Source organism: Vitis vinifera, chromosome 5 (assembly GCF_030704535.1).
Source record: "Vitis vinifera cultivar Pinot Noir 40024 chromosome 5, ASM3070453v1".
Lineage (NCBI taxonomy): Eukaryota > Viridiplantae > Streptophyta > Magnoliopsida > Vitales > Vitaceae > Vitis > Vitis vinifera.
In genome coordinates this window covers 25,632,300-25,653,112 of record NC_081809.1, presented here as the reverse complement: position 1 = coordinate 25,653,112, position 20,813 = coordinate 25,632,300, and the positions used below count along the sequence as shown (strand labels likewise).

The 20,813-nt window shown below is 31.8% G+C and overlaps 2 protein-coding genes across 2 annotated transcripts; one reads left to right on the top strand and one right to left on the bottom strand.

The window, feature by feature from the left end:
* Positions 1–958: 958 nt before the first annotated feature.
* LOC100252686 (protein ENDOSPERM DEFECTIVE 1) lies at positions 959–8,413 on the bottom strand. The gene is made up of 7 exons (XM_002273659.5): positions 8,208–8,413; positions 6,218–7,562; positions 5,023–5,142; positions 3,439–3,555; positions 3,227–3,316; positions 2,248–2,355; positions 959–1,450 (listed from the first exon to the last, which is right to left on the bottom strand). Exons 2-7 carry the CDS (start codon positions 7,553–7,555, stop codon positions 1,367–1,369), a joined length of 1,857 nt encoding a protein of 618 aa, XP_002273695.2. The 5' UTR covers positions 7,556–7,562; positions 8,208–8,413; the 3' UTR covers positions 959–1,366.
* Positions 8,414–9,552: 1,139 nt separating this feature from the next.
* LOC100257831 (uncharacterized) lies at positions 9,553–19,366 on the top strand. The gene is made up of 9 exons (XM_059736632.1): positions 9,553–9,686; positions 10,762–10,859; positions 11,403–11,446; positions 11,555–11,640; positions 11,850–11,958; positions 13,046–13,059; positions 13,659–13,760; positions 14,517–14,633; positions 19,113–19,366. The coding sequence occupies exons 1-9, from the start codon at positions 9,642–9,644 to the stop codon at positions 19,116–19,118; spliced, it is 621 nt and encodes a 206-aa protein (XP_059592615.1). The 5' UTR covers positions 9,553–9,641; the 3' UTR covers positions 19,119–19,366.
* Positions 19,367–20,813: the final 1,447 nt, after the last annotated feature.

The window sequence follows — 20,813 nt, the reverse complement described above, 5'->3', positions numbered from 1 at the left end:
CAATTAAAAATTATGTTAATTCGCTGCAACTTTAATTAAAACTATTTTCTCCGGTTTTGACTAAATACACTATTAATCTAAAATTTTATCAGATATCTCTCCTCTTCTTTTCATTTTATATTTTCACTCATCTCCCGTTTAATTCAAATAAAGGAGGTGAGTAAAATGATGTAAATCTATAAAGTATAAAAAGAAAATGTTAAGGCTGTATTTGATAATTATTTTTAAAAACGGTTTTGAAAAATAACATTTAAGAATAGTTTTTAAAAACCGTTTTCTAATGTTTTATAGAACAAAAATCTATATTAAAATCTAAAATGTTTTTAACCTATTTTTAATATTTTAAGATATGTTTTAAAAATAATTTTTATGTCTATAATTTTATTTTTAATCATTATATATGTTTGTATAATTATTATTTAAAATAACTCTAAAAAAAAGAAAACAATTTAAAAATATTTATTTGAAAATACCTTATTTTCTATTTTTGAAAACAAAAAATAGAAATAGTATCTAGTTATCAAACTCTTTTTTAGTTTTTTTTTGTTTTGGAAAACTAATTACTATTCTAAAAAACAATTATCAAAAATACCGTAAGATATTGTAATGATATTTATAAAACAAAAAAATCAAACCACCGAATACGTGTGATAAGAGTATGAACCATGAAACGATGATATAAATAAAACGGGTATAGAATCAAAATAAAAAGACTTGAGAATATATACATGACATCATTTAATTGATCGTGTTTTTAAGTAATACATTTTTACAAATATGATAAAAATGTTGATTTATATTATTTTGTTTAATGCTACAATGGTTTTTGAAAAATAATTTTTTTATTTTCAAAAAAAAATTATTTATGAACTCGAACAAGAAAAATGGTTTCATCCACCTATTTTTTATCCTGAGTGTTGTGTACTTAGTACTTACATACACTGCAAAAGATGATCGGTAGCGGGTTGGCACAACCTGAGAGTTTTCTAAATCAAGTATCAAGGCATCTTCCCAAAAATGGGTATCAAACCAACAAGATCATTTTACAAAGAAAGAAGAGAAAAAGAATTGAATATCCCATTTTCATTTTTCCTTGATCTCTCTCAATCAGAGACCATTTTCTCTGTAATTTTGAAAATACAAGCAACAACTCTCTCTTTCAAACAGAGATGAATTTTTCCTATATACCTTGCATCTCTCTCTCACTTCACTTCTGTGCTTTTTTTTTGTCAAACTCTCTCGTTTTCATTCACATCAAAATGAATGCTTATTTATACATGGAGCTGAAGAAAACAGGCATGAAAAGAATGTCGAATTTTTAGGTCAATTTCTTGGCTGTTAACCTTCTGTAGTGATGAAAGAATGCTCATTGTTCCTGGGTTTCACTGCAGCTGCTGCTGCTGCTGCGTTGTTGTTGAATCAACTGGCTTCTTAGGCTGCATTCTTCGACCTGAAAAGCGGAGGATTCATAAACCGAAAATCAAACTAAGTCTGCATACAAGCAGAAACATTGTTGCATGGTGATGAGTTTGATGTGAAAACATGGACTGCAGTTGACATGGGGACAACTTTTGAGGTTGAAAAGATCCGTTTTGGTGAGGACATGACATGGTTTTTATTCATAGCTAGGTAGCATGTGTGCTGTAATTGACATGAGAACAACTTTAAGGTTGAAAAGATCGGTATCAATGTGAGCATAGCATGGTTTTTATAAGGCAATTTCATAGCTAGGCAGAATGATGAGTTTGAGTAGAAATATCAAATATGCAGTGTCATTGACATGTGAATGAGTCTGAGGTTAAAAGGATCAGTATGAATGTGAGCTTAGCATGATTTTTATGAGGCCCTTTCAAAGCTAGGCAGAATGATTTCTGTGTAAACATGTACTGCATTTGACATGGGGGCACAACTTCAATGTGAGCAGGGCATGTTTTTTTTTAAGGTGCTTTCATGCTAGGCAGAATGATCAAGTCCGATGTAAAAACATGCACTGCAACTTGACCTGAGGACTCAACTTTTAAGGTTGAAAAGATTGGTATCAGTGTGAGCATGGCATGATTTTTTTAAAGTTACTTTCATGGCATGTAAAAGCATGCACTGTACTTGACATGAGGAAAACTTGTTGAAAAGATCAGTATCAGTGTGAGGGTGGCATAATCTTTATAAGGCACTTTCATAGCTAGGCAGAATATGACAAATGGAAATGATTAATAGATTAATAGTAGAAGATGGCTAGGTGGGGCAGACCTGCAATGCATGAGTTCTAGACAGCAGATATCCACATTCTTCAGATAGAGTTCTTTCTCCACCAGTCACCCTTGCTAGTTCTGAAACCAAATTGTCCATTTCTTCAGCCTGCATTGAAGAAGCTTTTATCAATAAAAAAGGCCCAAATAAATAGATGTTTGGGGAATAAAAATAGCATACTGAAACTACCTAACCAAGGCCACTTAAGTTTATTATTCTTTGTCAACTGGGTCCGTATCAGATACTAGGATGCATTCGTATGTGCCCAATATCATCACCATACAACAAACAGGTAACTTGAATATCACTTTTTTCTTTCATGTCCGATTGATGTACTCCACTGTTCACACTTCTACCCTATTCCATTATTGACTGTATACTGTGAAACTGATAAGAGGACTACAATACAAAAGGCCCTATATGTCTAATTGGCTGAGAAACTTCAGTAAGGATTTTGGGGTATACAAGATTATGCTCAAACTGAAGATAGCAAATGGAGGCTTCTTTTGAAAGCCCTTCAAAGGGTCTCAACTCAACAGGTTATGGCCAGATGTGTAAATAACTTCTAGAGAGACTTTATTTTTTTCATTCTTGGCGATTTTAATGGGCCTTTTTGGTAGGGATTTGGTCAGCTGTGGTTTCTAGGGTAAAAGAAAGCCTTGGGAATTTATTTGGATTCACAAGACTATTGACGGATCCAAGAAGTTTGATTTTTTCCTTCACTTGGACTGGCCAAGCAAGAAGCCTTAATGTGCATGGCGTTTTGTTGAGGATTTCTTCCACCCTAAGTTTTATTTTCTTCTAGTTTCTCATTGTACATGGACTGTTGGATTTAGCCTTCTCTTTGTTCTATGTTCCAAACCATAGCCTATCCTTCTTTGTACAGATTACTGCTATAATAACATGTTATGGCGGTCTACAAACACACGCAAAGAGAGTGAGAGAGAGAGAGAGAAGAGAAAGAAACCATCTACCGCACCTTTGGCATAAACATTTGTACATTGGAAATTATTATTTCCATCATCTTCGTTGCTGAGTACAGTGCCTCGTTGACTTCTCTTATATCAGCCTGCAGAATGATTACCTAATGGTCAGTGAATTGTGAATGTAAATGGCACAACATATGCCGAAGGGTAGTAGAAACAACACTGGTTCAACTATATGTGATGAATAAAGGAGGAAATATCATACCCGTATGTTTCCATTGATTGGAAGTTGAAGTGAGGCATTCACCAAGGCTTGAATTGCTTCTGATAAAGAAACAGAGTAATCCCCTTCCAAAATCGACCATTCATCCAAAAATGGCATCTAAAATATCATTACCGAAGTTGCAAGATGGCATAAGTATCTTGAAAAAAGGATGTGAAGGGAAAAAAAAATAAAAAATAAAAAAGTCAACAGATATTGTCCTTTCAATAGCAAACATGGAAAAAACCTTTTTTTGTGTGTGTGTGTGTGTATGTGCATTGAGCTTAGAACTAACATATGAGTGGGAATTGAGAGACAAACACCAAACACGGGGTTGAAGGAAACTGACTAAAACATTCCCTAGTGTATACATTTACATGTATTAGATGTCTGATTGATCAATGGCAAACAAGGAAAAATGATTTTATACATGGACTTACTTGCACGGGATTTAATACATAAATAGGAATTAAGATGAAGAAACCTAATAGGGGCCTCAAAATTATTATTCATGAAAAATAAAATTTCATTTTTTATTTTGACATGTCCAAAATATAATGACAATAGTGTGGTAATTTCCTACTGAGTCTTAACTCTAGAAAATCTCCAACCAGCAGATCCCTTTAAAACTAAATTAATTTTCCTGCTAAAACCTCCTTGGGGAATTCCTGCTCAATTCAGATGGGTTTCCATCATTGATGAAACACAGCTTGTAATCCTCAGTACTGTGGCTAACCACCTCCACCACAGTCCCCCCACCCACTACCTCAATGCAGAAGACACCCCCTTCCCATCTGAATTGTGTGGACTGCTTAGTTACTTGGCTTTTATGAAACTATAATGGTTCCTGGCTATATTTTTTGATCTCATGGGCACTTTTGTGTTGCAGATTTGACAAGCACTCTTGAGGCTTTGGTCTATTTCTCTATCTATCCTTGAAGAATGAAAAGTTTGTTCTAAATCAGGGTACTCATGTCTGTTTCTTGAATTATCATCACATCAAAGCAGCATCCTTGGAAGAGCTAGCTAATTAACTTGCATTCATCTGAATCTAATATACAATGAACATGTGTCATAAATTCGTCCCTAGGTCAATGGTTTCTTAGACCCTTCAAGCGATATCATAAATCTCCTTAGCATTTATAACTTATGCTGCCCATGAATGGACCAAATTCATACATCATCACATTATATATTGCATGCATAGTATGGAGTCTTCACTTATATGAGTTTACCATGGATATTTGCTGAATAAAAATTGAAATTACATTTCTTGTTCAAATATATGCAGCTATATCCTTCCCAGTCAAAAAAAAAAAAAAAATCAATTAATATTTGATAGAAACCAGGCATTGAAATCAACATGGGGTTTGGGGATCATACCCCTAAATATGAGTTTTGTTCCCATAATTCTATTGAGAGATGTGGATATTGTTATCTGAGGTAAGGATTATATGCATGATGTGAGGTTAGATACATCCTATTGATGCCATTCAACTAATTACTCAAGCACTGAAAATATGGCAAACCATATTTCATCAATGCAAAAACATTAAAAGAAAGAAGTCATCAATCTAGCAGCCTTACTTGAGCTTCAAGAATTGTGACCAAAATATTTGTTCTTTGCAACAAGCCAAGTTCAATGCGTTTCCCTTTCACCAATTCATATAGATCCGATATCTTGACCCCAAGAGAATAGAGTGCTTTCTACAAGGAAATGACAAAGTGATTAAGAATATGGGGGAAAAATGATGACAAATGTATTCTCAAAAAGAATGAAGAGTTTCACTAGTAAAGCATTCCAAAGAAAAGGGAGAGCGGGTGTTATTCCATTATAATTACGACAACGTAAAATGTTCTGCTCTAGTTACATGACATTTTCACAGGATTCTGATGAAAGTTTGAACTATTTACAGGTGGGCAGAAATTAAATGAAAATGTTATGGTATGGTAACAATGTCAAGTACATCCTTGTCTTAAAAGGAACCTTTTCATTGGAGGGCTTGAAATTAAGGAAACGGCAGATAACTAATTGAAAACAGATATAAGAATGACTACATACAAGGGCAAACGAATTAAAAGATCTCTCAAAAGCTAGACTAGTCAAATGACAAACTTAGCTTAAACATCAAGGAAATATTCTGATAACATGATAAATCATAGTCATTGGTAAAGTATATTCTTGATGTTGGTCTCCAATGATCATGTTTACTTGGCCCTTCTTGCCAACTCCTCCTGTCCTTGTTATGCAGTAAGTATGCAGCAGCTGAGGCTTGAAACTGACAATTTTGTAATTCTTAATTGAAGTTGCCAATGTCTTGTCAAAATCTACCTTTAATGGTGGTTACATTTGGCAGCTAAGTAAGATTGCAGCAAAATTTTATGAGGTTATATTATATTATCCATCTTCAGGGAAAAGGGGGGTAGAAATCATTCTCCGAGTGTCTATCCTCAAAATCCTGTGCCTCAAATCCTGCTGTGCTTGCTGTGCATTAAGCATGCAGAGGATGAAGCTGGAATCCTTATCCCAGCAAACTATATGATCCCTTATTACTCCTTTTCATACAACCCTATTCCATGTCTTGATGATTTTCATCTATTAGTCATTCAGTAATCTTGTTTGTTTAATGACTAGAATCCAAGGTAGTCAGTCCTCTCATCCTTTTTGCAATAAAAATCTCATCAGATTACAAACAAATAGACTAAATTAATAATAAATATAGGTATTAAGGCTCTTGAATGCTAATCCATAATTCAAGATGTGGAAGATAAAGTGACTAACCTCGGTTTCTCTTCTCTGAGCTTGCATGGTGGCCTCTGCTTTTGCATTGGCAAATCTCCACTGCAGATAATGGTTGTGAAGCAGCTTTAGAGAATGTACATCTTCTTGATGACCGGAAACTTTCCTTCCCTTTCTTGCATCTGTCCCGGGCTTTGTGCATGGAGGAAGTGGAGGCAGATAAATGCTCCCATTCTTCATGGAGTTTGTATGAGGCTTGGACAAAACAGATGCTAGTTTTTCACTGGTTTTGATAGAATGGAACAAGGACTGATCAGAACTCGATGGCGTCAAATTAAGAGAACGGGAGAAAGGGGAAGCAGAGAATTTCGAAGACTCAGCTCCATTGACATTACCCCTGCCACAATTTCTCTCAGCAAGCAATCTAGTGGACATGGTTGGCAACATATCAGCCTCAGGCATGGAAGAGCGCAATTCATTATGAGACCGTGTCTTGCAGTTTTGAACAGGACTTGAAGAACTAATAGGTTTAATCCCTTGAATGATACTGCTGCATGATTCTGAATCACTCAACGCTGGTTCATTAGCACGGTTTTGGGCAATTTTTTGGTCAATTTTATCATCATTGTCATCAACCAATGAAGAAGGGTTTGCACAAGTGTCTTGCTGGGATGAGACCCCGTCAACCTTACCACCTACACTAGAGGTTTGAGTTGATAATGACATCCCACTTGATTGCAACAGCTTTGTAGCAGCACTGGCTGCAGGCATGGCACTGGCATTGCTGGACCGGTGAGAATTCGGTGTCATAAGCCTGAATCTTGATGAAACAATCCTATCCATACTACTACTGACAATTGGTGTATCAGGCCTCAAAGAAGCAACACCATTAGTACTTCTTCCTATCGGCTTTCCACCATCGCATACTTTCGAGCGCAGGCCATCTGGAAGCTGCTGCTCCCCTCTTCCTCCATTCTCCTTGAAAAGCTTCACCACCCGTTGCTTCCTCTGTGAAGACATCAAGGGAGCTTTACACTGTGATACAAATGGGGTTTCCAAGCTCCGAGCCATCTCAGGCCTATTCTCATCTGCACAAGATAAAGGTTCTAATTCCTGGTTCTGCCGCCGCCTCTGCGCAGAGGTGGAGCGCTGCTGCTGTTGCTGCCTGGAGTGAAATTCTGTAGGCTTTGAAATTGGAGACTTGCCATTGAGGAGATGAAGATCACCGGAGGATGAAGAAGAAACCACCGGAGACATGAACCTAGAGCTTACTTCCCTAACCCTAGGGCGGCGTGGGGGCGGAGGAACCGCCCCAGTGGAGCTGTTGGTGGGTCCGCCTTGATGCACTGGTGCATTCACTTCTACCATTGTCTCACTCATTGTTTCCCTAGAAAATTAAGAGAACTTTTATCAAATTTATGAAGGAAAAGATCAAAAACCAAGAAAATGGTTTTCCCAAAACCCTAATCGATCAAATAATGTTGGTGGATTTGGATTCCTCCATGAATATAAAAAACTGAATCAAAGTTTATGAAACAAAAGGGGAAATGAAATTTACCCATATGGATTCTAACCCAATTCGAAACAAGCTTGAACATCAAAAAGATAAGATCAGAAAATGAAAAAACCCATATGGGTTCTGATCCAACTTCAAACAAACTTAGAACAGCAAAATATTGAAACCAGAAATGAAATTTACCCATATCTACTCTGACCCAAATTCAAACTTGAACAACAAATAAATTGAAATTTACCCATATGGATTCTAGCCTAATCCCAATCGAACTTGAACAACAAAAACCTTCAGCAAAGAAAAAAATGAGATTACCCATATGGGTTCTGACCCAATTTCATTAAAAACACAAACACCAGAAAGAAAGAAAAATTAAAAAGAAAAAAAAAACATTTAGATCTGCGAGTTTTAACGACTTCCAACCAAAAAAAAATTGCAATCAATCCCCCAAAAAAAATTCGGAAAAAAAGAAAAAAAAAAAGAAAAAGAAAAAGAAAAAGAGCAGAAATCACTACAAACCCTGAATGTGAAAGAGCATGAATAGCGAAGAGGGCGATGAAGAGATTGGCAAAAATGAAGAACGTAATCAAGGGAATAGGATGATGATGAAGAAGAAGTGGACCACTCTTTTCTTCTTCGTCTTCTCTTCTTCTCCTTTCCGTGAGGAAGAGATTCACACTAGTCTTTGCTTCCTTTTGAAAAAGTAGTTTTGAATCATGGGAAAAAACGGTACTGTAACGGCTAGTTTTTGTGGGGCCTACAATTATTTTTCCTTCTTTTATTTATACGTGATGGGTCAAGTTCTGGACCTTCTGGTTGTTTTTTTTTTTCTTTTTTTTTTCTTTTCTGTTATTTAATTTGGATTGCATTGGATTTATCCTTTAATAACCCAAATTTAATAATAACTCAATTTAATTTTTTTGTAATATTTATAATTCATATATTATCATATATATAATATTATTTTTATTAGTGAATAAATTCCTTTTTTATTAATTTTTTTATTACTTTTCTAATTTATAAAATCATGTGTAATTGTATATTTATATAGATATTTTTTATGGAGAAAATAACACCTTTGAGAGTAGAAATGTGAATAAGATGGGTTATTGTTGAAGGGTATATATGGAAATTTCTTATGCCTATCCTATCATGTATTTTAAAACATTATTTAAAAATAATTATATTAAAAATAATTTTAATTAATAAATAAGTAAGTATTATAAATGTGATTTTTCTTTATAATTTTATATGCTTAAAAGGGAAAAAAAATTATTTGATTTAATTATATACATATAGTAGTATATGAATTTGGAATATATACTACCATCCGCGAGTTTGGAACATATGGTTAGAATGGGTTATAACTTGAATTGAATTGACTTAAATTATTGAAATTTTGGTTTGTATTTAATTGAAATTTAATTCAAATTGAAAAAACTTAATCTAAGTCTAGCGTAAGTATTGAAAATAATTATCCATCAAAGATTGATTTGAAATTCTTCTCACATCTCCCCTGTCCCCATGAATTATGTATACAATTGAATCAAATAATTTTTTTCCTTTTTAAGCATATAAAATAAAAAATAAATTTACACTTACAATACTTATTTATTAATTACAATTATTTTTAATATAATTTACATTTTTAAATAAAATGTATAAATAATAAAGTTAAAATACAATCTTGCCTAGGGTTTTAACTCACTACAATTTTACCTCACCCAATTAGACATGACAAACCATTATATGACTCGATTAATCCGAGCTTATTGATATGTGGACACTTGACATAAATGTCCTTGGTGTTGTTAAATATGTTCAAAAAATATTAGGGGTATTTTGGTAAAATAAACCCGATGAGGCATGAGAGCATGACTGCGGAATTCACCCAGAAATACCACCATAGTGAGTCTGGTTTCTGATAAGAGTCACTGAGAGAGAGACCCAGATATGGAAATAGCGGTTAACCCCCTCTCATGGGGGTTGAATCCTAAGGTATGCACAGCCCTTTGAATGCTCCATCCTTTCCGGTCTCTGCGTATGTGTGATTATTTCTGGTACCCATTTGAAAATTTAGTCTTGTTTATTGATTTTTTTGTTTTTTTATATTTGCATTGGTTTTCTCATAATTATGTGTTGCAATCTCCCTTTTGGTGGATTTCAAGTCATGGGGTCTGTGGTATTGGTGTTGTTTCCTGTTTGGATAGTCATTTTTGAATCTCGGTTTTCGATTTTTTTCTTGTTCTAGAAGTTCATGGCAAGGAAATCACTGAGAATCATCGTCTTCACACAGACCCTGTTATTAATGGGTTTATATCAATTTCCTTAAGACAATGTTTGGTTCCTTGGAAAATTTGAGGGAAAATACAAGGTAAAGAAAATTTGAGAGGGAAAGTAGAAGGAAAGAAAAAATAAAAGGAAAATAAAATAGACTTAAAGTAAAGGAAAATAAAAATAATATATTGATTTTAATTCTATTTTTATTTGCTAGTTCTATACTTCAAACTCATTTTAACTCATCCATAGAAATATTAAATACTTTAAAAATATAAAAGGTTCTAGCTAATTTTAATTATATTTGATTTTCTTTGTTATTTTCTATAGGATAGTGGAAAAATATTTTTCTCAACATTTTTTTTCTTTCTAGGAACCAAACATAACCTAAATCTCTCTGTCTCTCTCTCTCTCTCTCTCTCTGTGTTTAGTTTAAGCTGTGTATAGAGTATTTTGATTGGATTTTTGAATTTAGTATGCCAAAAACATATGTTATTTTCTGCCCTCAGAAATGGGAACTTGTTTGTTGATTATTTGTTCTTCAGTTTCTAGATTTTTTTTCTAATACTTACCTATTGCTTTTTTTTTTTGTGGTGGATTTCAAGTAATGGGGTCTGTGATATTTGTTTCTGACTACAGATGTTTAGAAAAGTTTCTTTAACATTTAGTCATTTTTCTTGAACTGATTAATTCTAACTCTCTCATAGCAGAAGTTAAGCTTTTGTCAGTTCCTTTAATGGGATGCTGCATGGAATTGTATATGATGATTTTACGGAATTGGTTTGTTCTTGTGCAGATGATTCACCACAAGCAAACAGTTCTTCCAAATTTTTTTTCTATCAGACCATGTTGTTCACTCCAGATGAAATACAATACCCAAGCCTTTCGCGTAAGGTATTACTAGTTATGAAATTAAACACCTGTGTTTTGAGCTAATTTATATATTTAACCACTTCATTCTAGACATTTCTTCCAAAAGAAGCCTTTTTAAATGAAATACAATGCTCAATAATTTTGTGCAAAGTAATACTAATTCATAAAGTCAGCCATATGAGTTTTGAGTTAACCAGCTTGAGATATAGTAATTTTTTTGCAAGACTCTAGTCACACTCAGGGAATCTGGAAAACAACAGCCGAGTTGATTCTTAATTGCTTTCCCTTTTTTTTCCTTTTTTTTTTTTAAAAAAAGCTTTCTTTTTGGCAATTAGCTTGTAAAATTTTCACTTCACATGCGAACTCATTAACAGTTTGATTAACTTTTTCTGGGTGTTGGTTTACTTATTCTTTTTGCTTGACTTGTTTTATGACTCTTATCTGGAGCTGTTTCATTATTTCCTCAAATTTTCTTATAATCAAGTCTACTTGCAGGGTTTTCTGAGTATTTACTGAGATTTAAGCATGTTCCTTATTTGATTTTAGCGCTTCCCTTTCTTACAGAGCAATCCATAAATATTGTCCTGCTGTTTGTGCCGTGTCATCAGGTGCAAAAACCAAACACTTTTCTCTTCCAACTTCCAAGTATGCTCTCATCTTGCTATCTTGTGCTATTGTTGGGTTTACTATTATTTAATCCTTCCATCTAAATTTAGGTGTCAAAGATCCTGGAGTTTCTTCTTCTCAATTTGAAGACTTTTCAGTTACTGCTACTAGTACTGGCAATGCTAAAGAACTGAAGGTATAGATAATTCTATCAGCAAACAATCACTAGTCTTTTGATTGAGCATGTAAATACAATGAGATGGAAGTTCAACAAAAAAGTAAAAATGATGTGGGGACAATTGATATCCTGGACTTGGGAAAGAATACTTGGTCAATATAATGTTTATAGATGGTCAATGCAGCTGTTAATTTTGTCCATAAATTATATTTATATCTTATTAACAGATTAGCGTGGAGTTATCTGGTGTCAAGACTCGAACAATTTTTGACAATGTGTTTTCTAAAATGGTAGCTGATGCTCAGCCCATTCCAGGTTTTCGAAGAGTAAAAGGAGGTAAGCCTTTTAAATTCAACAGTGGCTTTCTCAAAACGGGCTCTTGTTATGATTGCCACTAACTAGTTAAGCATATATGCATATAGTACTGTGCTCACATGTCGCAACTCCAACAGGAGAAGGTGATTCCTGACATCATGATTCCTCTTATCATCGTATTACCATTTCTTTGTGGCATCTTCAATGGGCATCTACTTTGTGGTTGATTTATCACATTTTGGTTAATTTTTTAGTCTGGCTAGGTCAGTAGGGTTTGAATGCAGAAGGTGCTATAGTGAGAAGTAGTTGAGATGTGTAGAACAAATAATTTTATTGCTCACTAGAGAATAATACTTAGGAGGAACTACTATTTTTGCACATTTGCATTTCTATCTATGCACAAATATCTAATTTTTTAAAATATTACCGGCACATGTGGCACATGTATGGTGAATGCCCAAACTTGGATATCACAGCATTGTTGAAGCTAACAAAATCATAGAATTTGATGCCTAAGAATTCAAATAAATAGCACTCTTAGCGTATTTAAAATGGAAAAGCTACCATCAGATGTCGTGTTGAAGAACCCTTTACTTATAACTATACAAAAAAGAGGATAATATAGTCAATAAAGAGCCTAAGACGAGATGGAGAGCAGGAGAATTATGGTGATAAGGAGCTTGAACAAAAAGCTAGCCTTTTGGCTTTCGTATAAGCGAGTTTTCATAATTGGTAGAAGACAGTTAAATCGTAGTCTATTAGTATAACTGCAGCTACTCATATGTTGTAATTTTTCTGGGTTGAAACTAGAAACTGAAGAGTTGGAACTACAATCACTTCTAAGCTTTGATAGCATTAAATTTTGAGACTCGATATTGGAAATTCCATCTAGACAAGAAAAAGAAGACGAAGTACAAATTTTTTATGTTAGACTGAAGCATTTATTAAACAATTTTTATTTATTTATTTGGTCTACTTATTAATGATTATTCAACTACAGCATTTCTTCTTCACGTTTTCTTCTCCTCAACTTCTAAGTTTCTAACATTTTTCACCTGCTTTCTTCCATTGGCATCTTTGTCTCTGACAAACGGCTGGGGACTATCAGGAAAAACACCCGATGTAAGCCTCCGTCTCTTATTGTTTTAGTGCAGTAAATTTATAATTTGTAGTATTAAGTGTAATTCAAGTGAAGACATTGTCCCAGCATTATTGTCATTGCTTGTGATCATACACATCATGGTAACGTCCGGGTCAAAAAACTTGGAAAGTAAGAGAATTTGTGGAAGCAAATTATGATTGTGTTGATGGGTGAAAAGTACATCAATTGATCAATATAATTTTGGGCCTAATGTGGAATGCATGTGGACCACTGAGCAATGACCGAGTCCTCACATCTTTTAATCCTTATTCTACTCAATCTTTGTAGATATAGAGTCAAAACCAGATAATAAACTTCATTATGGTTATACTTTCTTTGTTTCTTTCTTAAATATTTTTATTCTAGGCAGATGGTTGGGAAACTCATAAATTTATTTCTGAATACATTTGGGAAGAGCCAAATCATCCCCATCCCACTTAAAACAATGACAATGTTAACATTGTAGCTATTTCCAACGAACGGATACATACATTATTTATTTGTGTGAGTGTGTTTGTTCTTCATCTCGTAGCTGTGAAAGTGATTGCAACTTATATACTCGTCTTTTTCTGTATGGCAGATACCCAGAGACATCCTTTTAGAAGTCCTTGGTCCTTCTAAAGTTTATATGCAGGTTATCAAAAAAGTAATCAACTCCACTGTTGCTGAATATGTAGAAAAGGTAGACGGCATCGAAATACATTTTGGTATTTTGAAATGTTCTTGCAACCACTAGCATTAATGACTTTTCAAAAGGTTTTAAATTTGTGCAACATGGGTATATTTTGGAATTTCATTTTCATTTCAACAAGTCCATATTCAAAACCCCACAATGTAGGAGTATCGATTTGATGACTGGCATGGACACCCATGAGTCAACCATTTAGGCTCTGTCCTTATATTGAGCACTACAGTCAATTCACGGTTTATCAATGGGTAGGAGATGTTAAGAACTTTAACAATTTGTTTCAAAATGCGATGGACCTGCCCTTGTTGCTTCGAGAAAATGCTTTCCTCCAATTGGGTGTTCTTGTTGTTCTGCAGTCCTAGATCAGCTTCTTCCTATTGGTCTAAAATCCATGCATTTGATGGATATCTACATACAAGAAAGCTTTCAACTTCAATAAAACCTTTGAATCCCAAATACATTAGCCACATTTCAATATCTGCAGTATCCTTGCATGAATTTGCCTTTCTTTTTCATGAAAGCTAGTTCTGTAAAACCGATCTAGAAAGCCCACAATGCCATCAAACTGCCGTTCCTATCTCTCTGTTTAGTGGAGCTTCTGAGGGATTGATGGCTCATTGTTCCATCTCTGATTCATATTTGTCATATCATATTGATCCAACAGCATAATCACTCCTTTTTCAGGGTAACCAAACGGAAACCCAGATGGATTTCAACCCTGATCGTGTGTTCTTTGTTGAAATGTTGCAGGAAGGTATAAAGGTAAGCAAAGACCTGAGGGTTGAGCAGAGCTTCGAAGATCTTGAGGACGCATTTGAACCGGGCGAAGAATTCAGATTTGATGCAGTTGTTCAGCTTCAAGAAATGGTTTGAATGAACTATGAACTTTGATTCTGCATTGACAGTTTTGTAGTTTTACAGGCTACATTATATAGAAGAAGCTTGTATGCTATCTGATTCTGTGTTTCAATTAAGAGTAGGGGTTCATTTCTTCTCGAGTCAGTCAGTTTATTATAAGACTTAATTTCAAGTCTAAAGAATAAAGAGAAATATTATGAGATAGAAATTACATTTTATATATTCAACATTAATTTATTCATAAATTTTTATTTTAATAATTGAACTACAAAATAAATAATAATAAATAATAAATAATTTTAATATTTTTAAATAATTAATTATCTATTTTCCAATGATAAAAAATAATTTCAATAGTTTTAATCAATCAATTATATATTTGAGTCTATATTTGAATTTACTAATTTAAAAAATATTAATAAAAATAAATATAGGAAGTAAATAAATAATTTATTAATTTATTACAAGATTTAATCAATCAATACTTTTAATAGCCTTGAAAACCACCCATTTCAGATAAAAATACCTTTGCCCCTTCAACCACTTCAGCCCATTTTCCCTCAAATTCTAATTTTCTCTTTGTATCCTTTCCTTACCCTTCAAACTCATTTGCTCCATTCGTTTACCTGTAAGAAAGTTGCAGAGGATGTTTCCATTCATTCCAAGATAACAGAAAGCCAACACAAGAGCAAAAAGCCAACACAAGGGAAAACATAGAGTAAGTTTCATTGTTTCCTTCTTCAATTTCAGTTTTTCGAACTCTGAATATTAACTTTCATGCATGAAGTGAGAAGAAATCCTAAGTGTCCTATTTTAGTTTCCTTTATTTTTTAAAAATTGAACCCTATTTTTCATCTTACTAATATTGTGGGTTGATTCAGTTTATGAAAAAAAAATAGAAGAAGAAAATTGGTTGATGAAGAATACTAAACCGAAGAGGTATAAAATCCTACCAAAAAAAAGAAGTGAGAGAAAACCATGCTATGAAACCTCATCATCATCATTAGAAAATGAGAACAAATCAATCGAATTATTAAACATTAATTTTCTACTTGAAATTTTGGGTTTTTTATTTTTTATTTTATTAATTTATGTCATAAATAGATAATGTAATTTAATAAACAATTTACTGAATTGAAGTTGTAATTTTTCTCTAGGTCATAATCCAAGGTATGAAGAAATATCTAAATGATCTAAAAAAACTGAACTTAACTACTATCAAGTTTACTATCAATAGGTTTTAACTTGCTTTAATTTTGTTTGAATTTTTTTTTGTAAAGAATATATTTATTATGAATTGATAATGTAATTGAATAAAATTTTTATGGAATTATTTGATCAAAATATGTTAAATATTTAATATTTTCATTGATGTCTCTATTTTTCATATATATATATTTCTCAATCTTTCACGATAGTTCTTGATATTTTGGTCAACAAAACTTAAAAAATGAAATTGAAGTTATAATTTTTCTCGGTCAGATCATAGTCAAGTCCTGAAGTAAAATCTCAATGATAAGAAAAAACTGAACTTAACTGCAATCAAGTTCACTGTCAATAGGTTTCAGTTTTAAAATGCTTGGTTTTGTTTCAATGGATATTAGAATATTCTTTGTATTTTATTTATATCTACAACTTATTAAAATATAATAGCCTCAATTACATCAATATCGTCAACAATATCCTTATAAAATATGACACCTTGTAGAATATTAGCATTTGATATAACATCCTTGAATAATACAGAAAGAAACTCCATATTAGGAAGTGGTATGAAATGATGGATTCAGTTTGTTAATATATTTTTATACAATTTATATTAATATTTTTACAATTTGTTATTATCTAGCAGATTATCATTCCTCATTCTCTCCCATCTTTTATAACTAAAATACCTAAAGAGGAGTACTTTCCTAAAAAAATTGCATGTTTATGTCACTTGGTAGCCATTGAAAGTATTAAGAAGAAATTGACTGAATCACAATTGGGGATGTTTAGAAAGTCATGTTTTGGTCACTTTTTACTCATTTCTGAACTTAGATTTTCAGTCCAAATTGTCCATCAATTGTTGTTACATCAATATGAAACAAAAAAAGGACACTGAAATATGAATTTTATTAAAGTCAAAAGGCTTAAGATTTAGTAAAGATGTACCTATATTGATTACAAGATTGAGTTTTGGTCTTATTCCAAAATATGACAAAAAATCATCACGAATAAGGGACACATACTTTAAGGGAGAAAACAACGTGTGTAATGATGAATTAGAGAAAGTTTTCCTTTCTTTATAAGAGATGAAATAAGAAAAGAAGAATAAGAAGAAAAAAAAATGAAAGAATTTGAAGATAAAGATGTGGTAAAGTTGACACTTTTATATTTCAAGGAGCATGTTTTATTTGGTAAAGAAGGAAAAATTTTAATAGATATGGAATGGGTTACTCTGGTTGATAATTTGGAGGCTTTTAACAAATATCCATAAGAGAGATCTATAATGAGAGAATACTATTTGGTTTGCAAAGAGTTTTGGAGAACCAAGTATCCAAATACCAAAATAAGAAGAAAACAAAGGAAGAAGTTGCAATTAAAGCATAAGTGAAATAGTTTCTTATGCCCAAACCTGGAAGGCATATGCAAATCAAACAACACTAGATGCTTCAACTACAACTTCTCCCTTGGGTTTTTTTTTCTTATCTTGGTATTTGGATACTTGGTTTTTCAAAACTCTTTGCAAACCAAGTAGTGTCCTCTCATAATAGATTCCCCATGGGTATTTGTTAAAAGCTTCCAAATTATCAATCGGAGTAACCCATTGCATATCTATTAAATTTTTTTTGCTTCTTTCCCAAATAAAACATGCTCCAAAAAAAAAAAATTCAAAGTGTCAACTTTACCATATCTTCATAATCTTTCATTTTTTTTTTCTTTTTCTTTTTATTCTTTTTTTTCACATCTCCTAAAGAGAGAAAAACTTTCTCCAACTCATCATTACACACCTTGTTTTCTCCCTTAAAGTATTTGTCTCTCATTCGTAATGATTTTTTATCACATTCTAGAATAAAACCAAAACTCAAGCTTGTAATCAATAGAAGCTCATCTTTACTAAATCTTAAGCCCTTTGATTCTAATAAAATCCAAATTTTATTGTTCTTTTTGGTTTCACATTGACATAACAACAATTGATGGGCAATTTGGACTGAAAATCTAAGTTTCAAAAAAGAGTAAAAACTGACCATAACATGATTTTCTAAACATCTCCAATTGTGGCTCAGTCGATTTCTTCTTAATATTTTCAATGGCTACCAAATGAGATAAATATGTAATTTTTCCAACAAAGTACTCATCTTTAGGTATTTTAATTATAAAATATGAGGGAGGAGGAATGTCAATCTGCAACATAATGACAAATTGTAACAATATCAATATAAATTGTGTAAAAATATATTAAAAAAATTATCCAACTATGTTAAATCCATTATTTCGTATTATTCAAGGATGTCAGGCTAGATGCTAATATTATACAAGGTGCCATTTTTCATAAAGATAAATTAAAAAAAAAAAATTGCAACAAGAAAATTAATGCTTATTGATTCAATTGATTTTTTCTCATTTTCTGATGATGATCATAGGGTTTCAAAGCTTCGGTTTCTCTCACTTCCCTTTTTTGGTAGGATTTTATACCTCTTCAGTTTTGTATTCTTCATCAATAAATTTTCTTTTTTCTATCATTTTCATAAACTAAATCAGCCCACAATATCAATAAGATGAAAAATAGGGTCTGATTTTAAAAAATAAAAGGAACTGAAATAGGGCACTTACAGTCTCTTCTCACTTTATACATAAAAGTTCATATTCAAAGTTTAGAGAATTGAAATCGAAGAAGGAAATCATAAATTTTGTATTTTCCCTCGTGTTGGCTTTTAGCTCTCACGTTGGCTTTTTGTTCTCTTGAAATGAATGAAAACATCACGGATAATTTATTTCTTATAGGGTAACGCATGGAACAAATGAGTTTGAAGGATAAGGAAGAGACACAAAGAAAATTAGTGTTGGAGGGATATTTTTGTTTGGAATGAGTGATCTTCTAGGCTATTAAAAGTGGAAGGTTATACTTGCAATTTTAAAGGAATTTTTTTTCTTTTTTCTTTTTTATCGGTTATCTTTTAAAAAGTATAAATATTAGGGGTTTTTGTTTTTTTAATTGTCTTTGCCTTTCGATTCATAGCTCAATAATCATCATTGTAAGCCTTTCTTTCTTTATATCTAGTGTTCAATTTCTGAAGCTCCAAATTGAATTTTAGGGTTCAATTTGTGAAATTCCAAATTGAATTTCTCATTTGATCATGTATTGATCTCATCTTTATTCACATTTCTCATCTTTCAACGATCTGATCGACCATACATACATGTATAGACTTGCATATGCTTATTGAAGCAATGGAAGGTTGGGAATTTCTAGGGAAAATGAAACAATGATAACCTGTTTGGCAGGATTAATTTTATTAAGCAAAGACCTGAGGGTTGAGCAGAGCTTCAAAGATCTTGAGGAGGCGTTTGAAACCGGGTAAAGAATTCAGATTCAATGCAGTTGTTCAGCTTCAAGAAATGGATTGAATGAACTATGAACTTTGATTCTCCATTGAAAGTTTTGTAGTTTTTAAGGTTACATTACATAGAAGAAGCTTGTGTGTCATCTGATCCAGTGTTTTAATTGAGAGTTGGGGATTCATTTCTTCTTGGGTCAATATTGAATGCATATATTTCATATGTACAAATAATAGATAACGCAGGTGTTTTAAGATGAGCTCAATAAGAACGAAAATCTTGTTCATGCAAGAGAGTAAAAACTTGTTTGATTTTAATATCTCATACTAAAATGAATTTTACGAGAATAAAAGTTTGAGTTGGAACAAAAGGGTAAAAGCTTGGTCGATTCTAATTCCGAGCACATGTATCAATAGTGACGGAGCCTAGGACTTTTGTTGGGAGGCAAAAAAGAAAAATATTATATTATAGTCCTTAATGGTATTTATTGTTATTATTAAAAAATTAAATAATTTTAAATATTAATTACCAAAATGTATCAAATTGAACAACCATAATACTAAGCACATTTAAAATATATATATATACAAAAGAATTAAAAAATAGAAAGAAAAATCACTAGAAATTTTCAATTATTTTAATTATTTTGTATGAAAAACTTTTAAAATTATTTTAAAGAATTCAAAAAAAAATTATTATAAATTTTGATATTTTTCAAATAAAAGAGGTTTGGGCATTTAAGTCTCAGTGTCTTTTAATTTGATTTCGTTTATTTATATCTTAAACTCATTCTTTATATTTATATTTAAAGGTTTAGATTTTTCCATATATTTTTAAAAGTTGAGATTAAGACTCTATTTGATAACTATTTTCGAAAATTGTCTTAAAAAATAATTTTTTTATTTTAACATATTTTTATTATGTTTTAAATATAATTTTATATCTAATGGGTTATTTTTAATCCTTCTACATTTTTATATAATTATTTTTAAAAACAATTTAAAACAACTGAAAACAACTAAAATATATTATTTGAAACACTCTAATTTTTGTCTTTAAGAACATAAAACAAAAGACAATTTTTTGGTTACTAAACATGTTTTCCTTTTTCTTTTTTCTTTTTGAAATTTTACAGAAATAGAATATTGTTTTTGAAAACAATTACCAAATAGATTTTAAGATTTAATAGATACAAAACTAATACTTTAATTTTTTTTTCCTTTTTCAAATAACTAAATATGAGATAGTTAAAAGTTTTTTACTTAAAACTTAAATATATGGAGACAACAAGTATTGTTTTTTATAATTTAGTTAAACCCAAAAAGACAAAATAAAAAAAAAGTATAAAAGGGAAAAAAATAAATAAACAAGAAAAAATAAGTATGAATATTAAATAAGATTTTATTTATTATTTTAATTTTAGTTCAATCTTAATATATTATTAATAATTAATAGTAAATATTATTTTTTATAATAATATTTAATCACCATTATTTTTTATTTTTAAAAATTTAAAATTAAATTTATACTTTTTTTTAGAGGGGGTAGATTTCCCATTTGGATTTTTATTTTCCCAACAAATTTTAACTTGTAGGGGGATTTATGCCCCCTCTAGCCTTACTTGGGGGTTAGATGTTTACCACTGAA

What these genes read in the sequence shown, in the direction of transcription:
- LOC100252686 (XM_002273659.5), bottom strand. Translation starts at nt 7,555, where the DNA reads ATGAGTGAGACAATGGTAGAAGTGAATGCACCAGTGCATCAAGGCGGA. An exon ending in CAATCAATGGAAACATACGG is followed by an intron (nt 3,317 to 3,438) that starts GTATGATATTTC and finishes ATCATTCTGCAG; the next exon opens with GCTGATATAAGAGAAGTCAA. An exon ending in TACAAATGTTTATGCCAAAG is followed by an intron (nt 2,356 to 3,226) that starts GTGCGGTAGATG and finishes TCTTCAATGCAG; the next exon opens with GCTGAAGAAATGGACAATTT.
- LOC100257831 (XM_059736632.1), top strand. Translation starts at nt 9,642, where the DNA reads ATGGAAATAGCGGTTAACCCCCTCTCATGGGGGTTGAATCCTAAG. An exon ending in CATGGGGGTTGAATCCTAAG is followed by an intron (nt 9,687 to 10,761) that starts GTATGCACAGCC and finishes GTTCTTGTGCAG; the next exon opens with ATGATTCACCACAAGCAAAC. An exon ending in TTGCTGAATATGTAGAAAAG is followed by an intron (nt 13,761 to 14,516) that starts GTAGACGGCATC and finishes GAAATGTTGCAG; the next exon opens with GAAGGTATAAAGGTAAGCAA.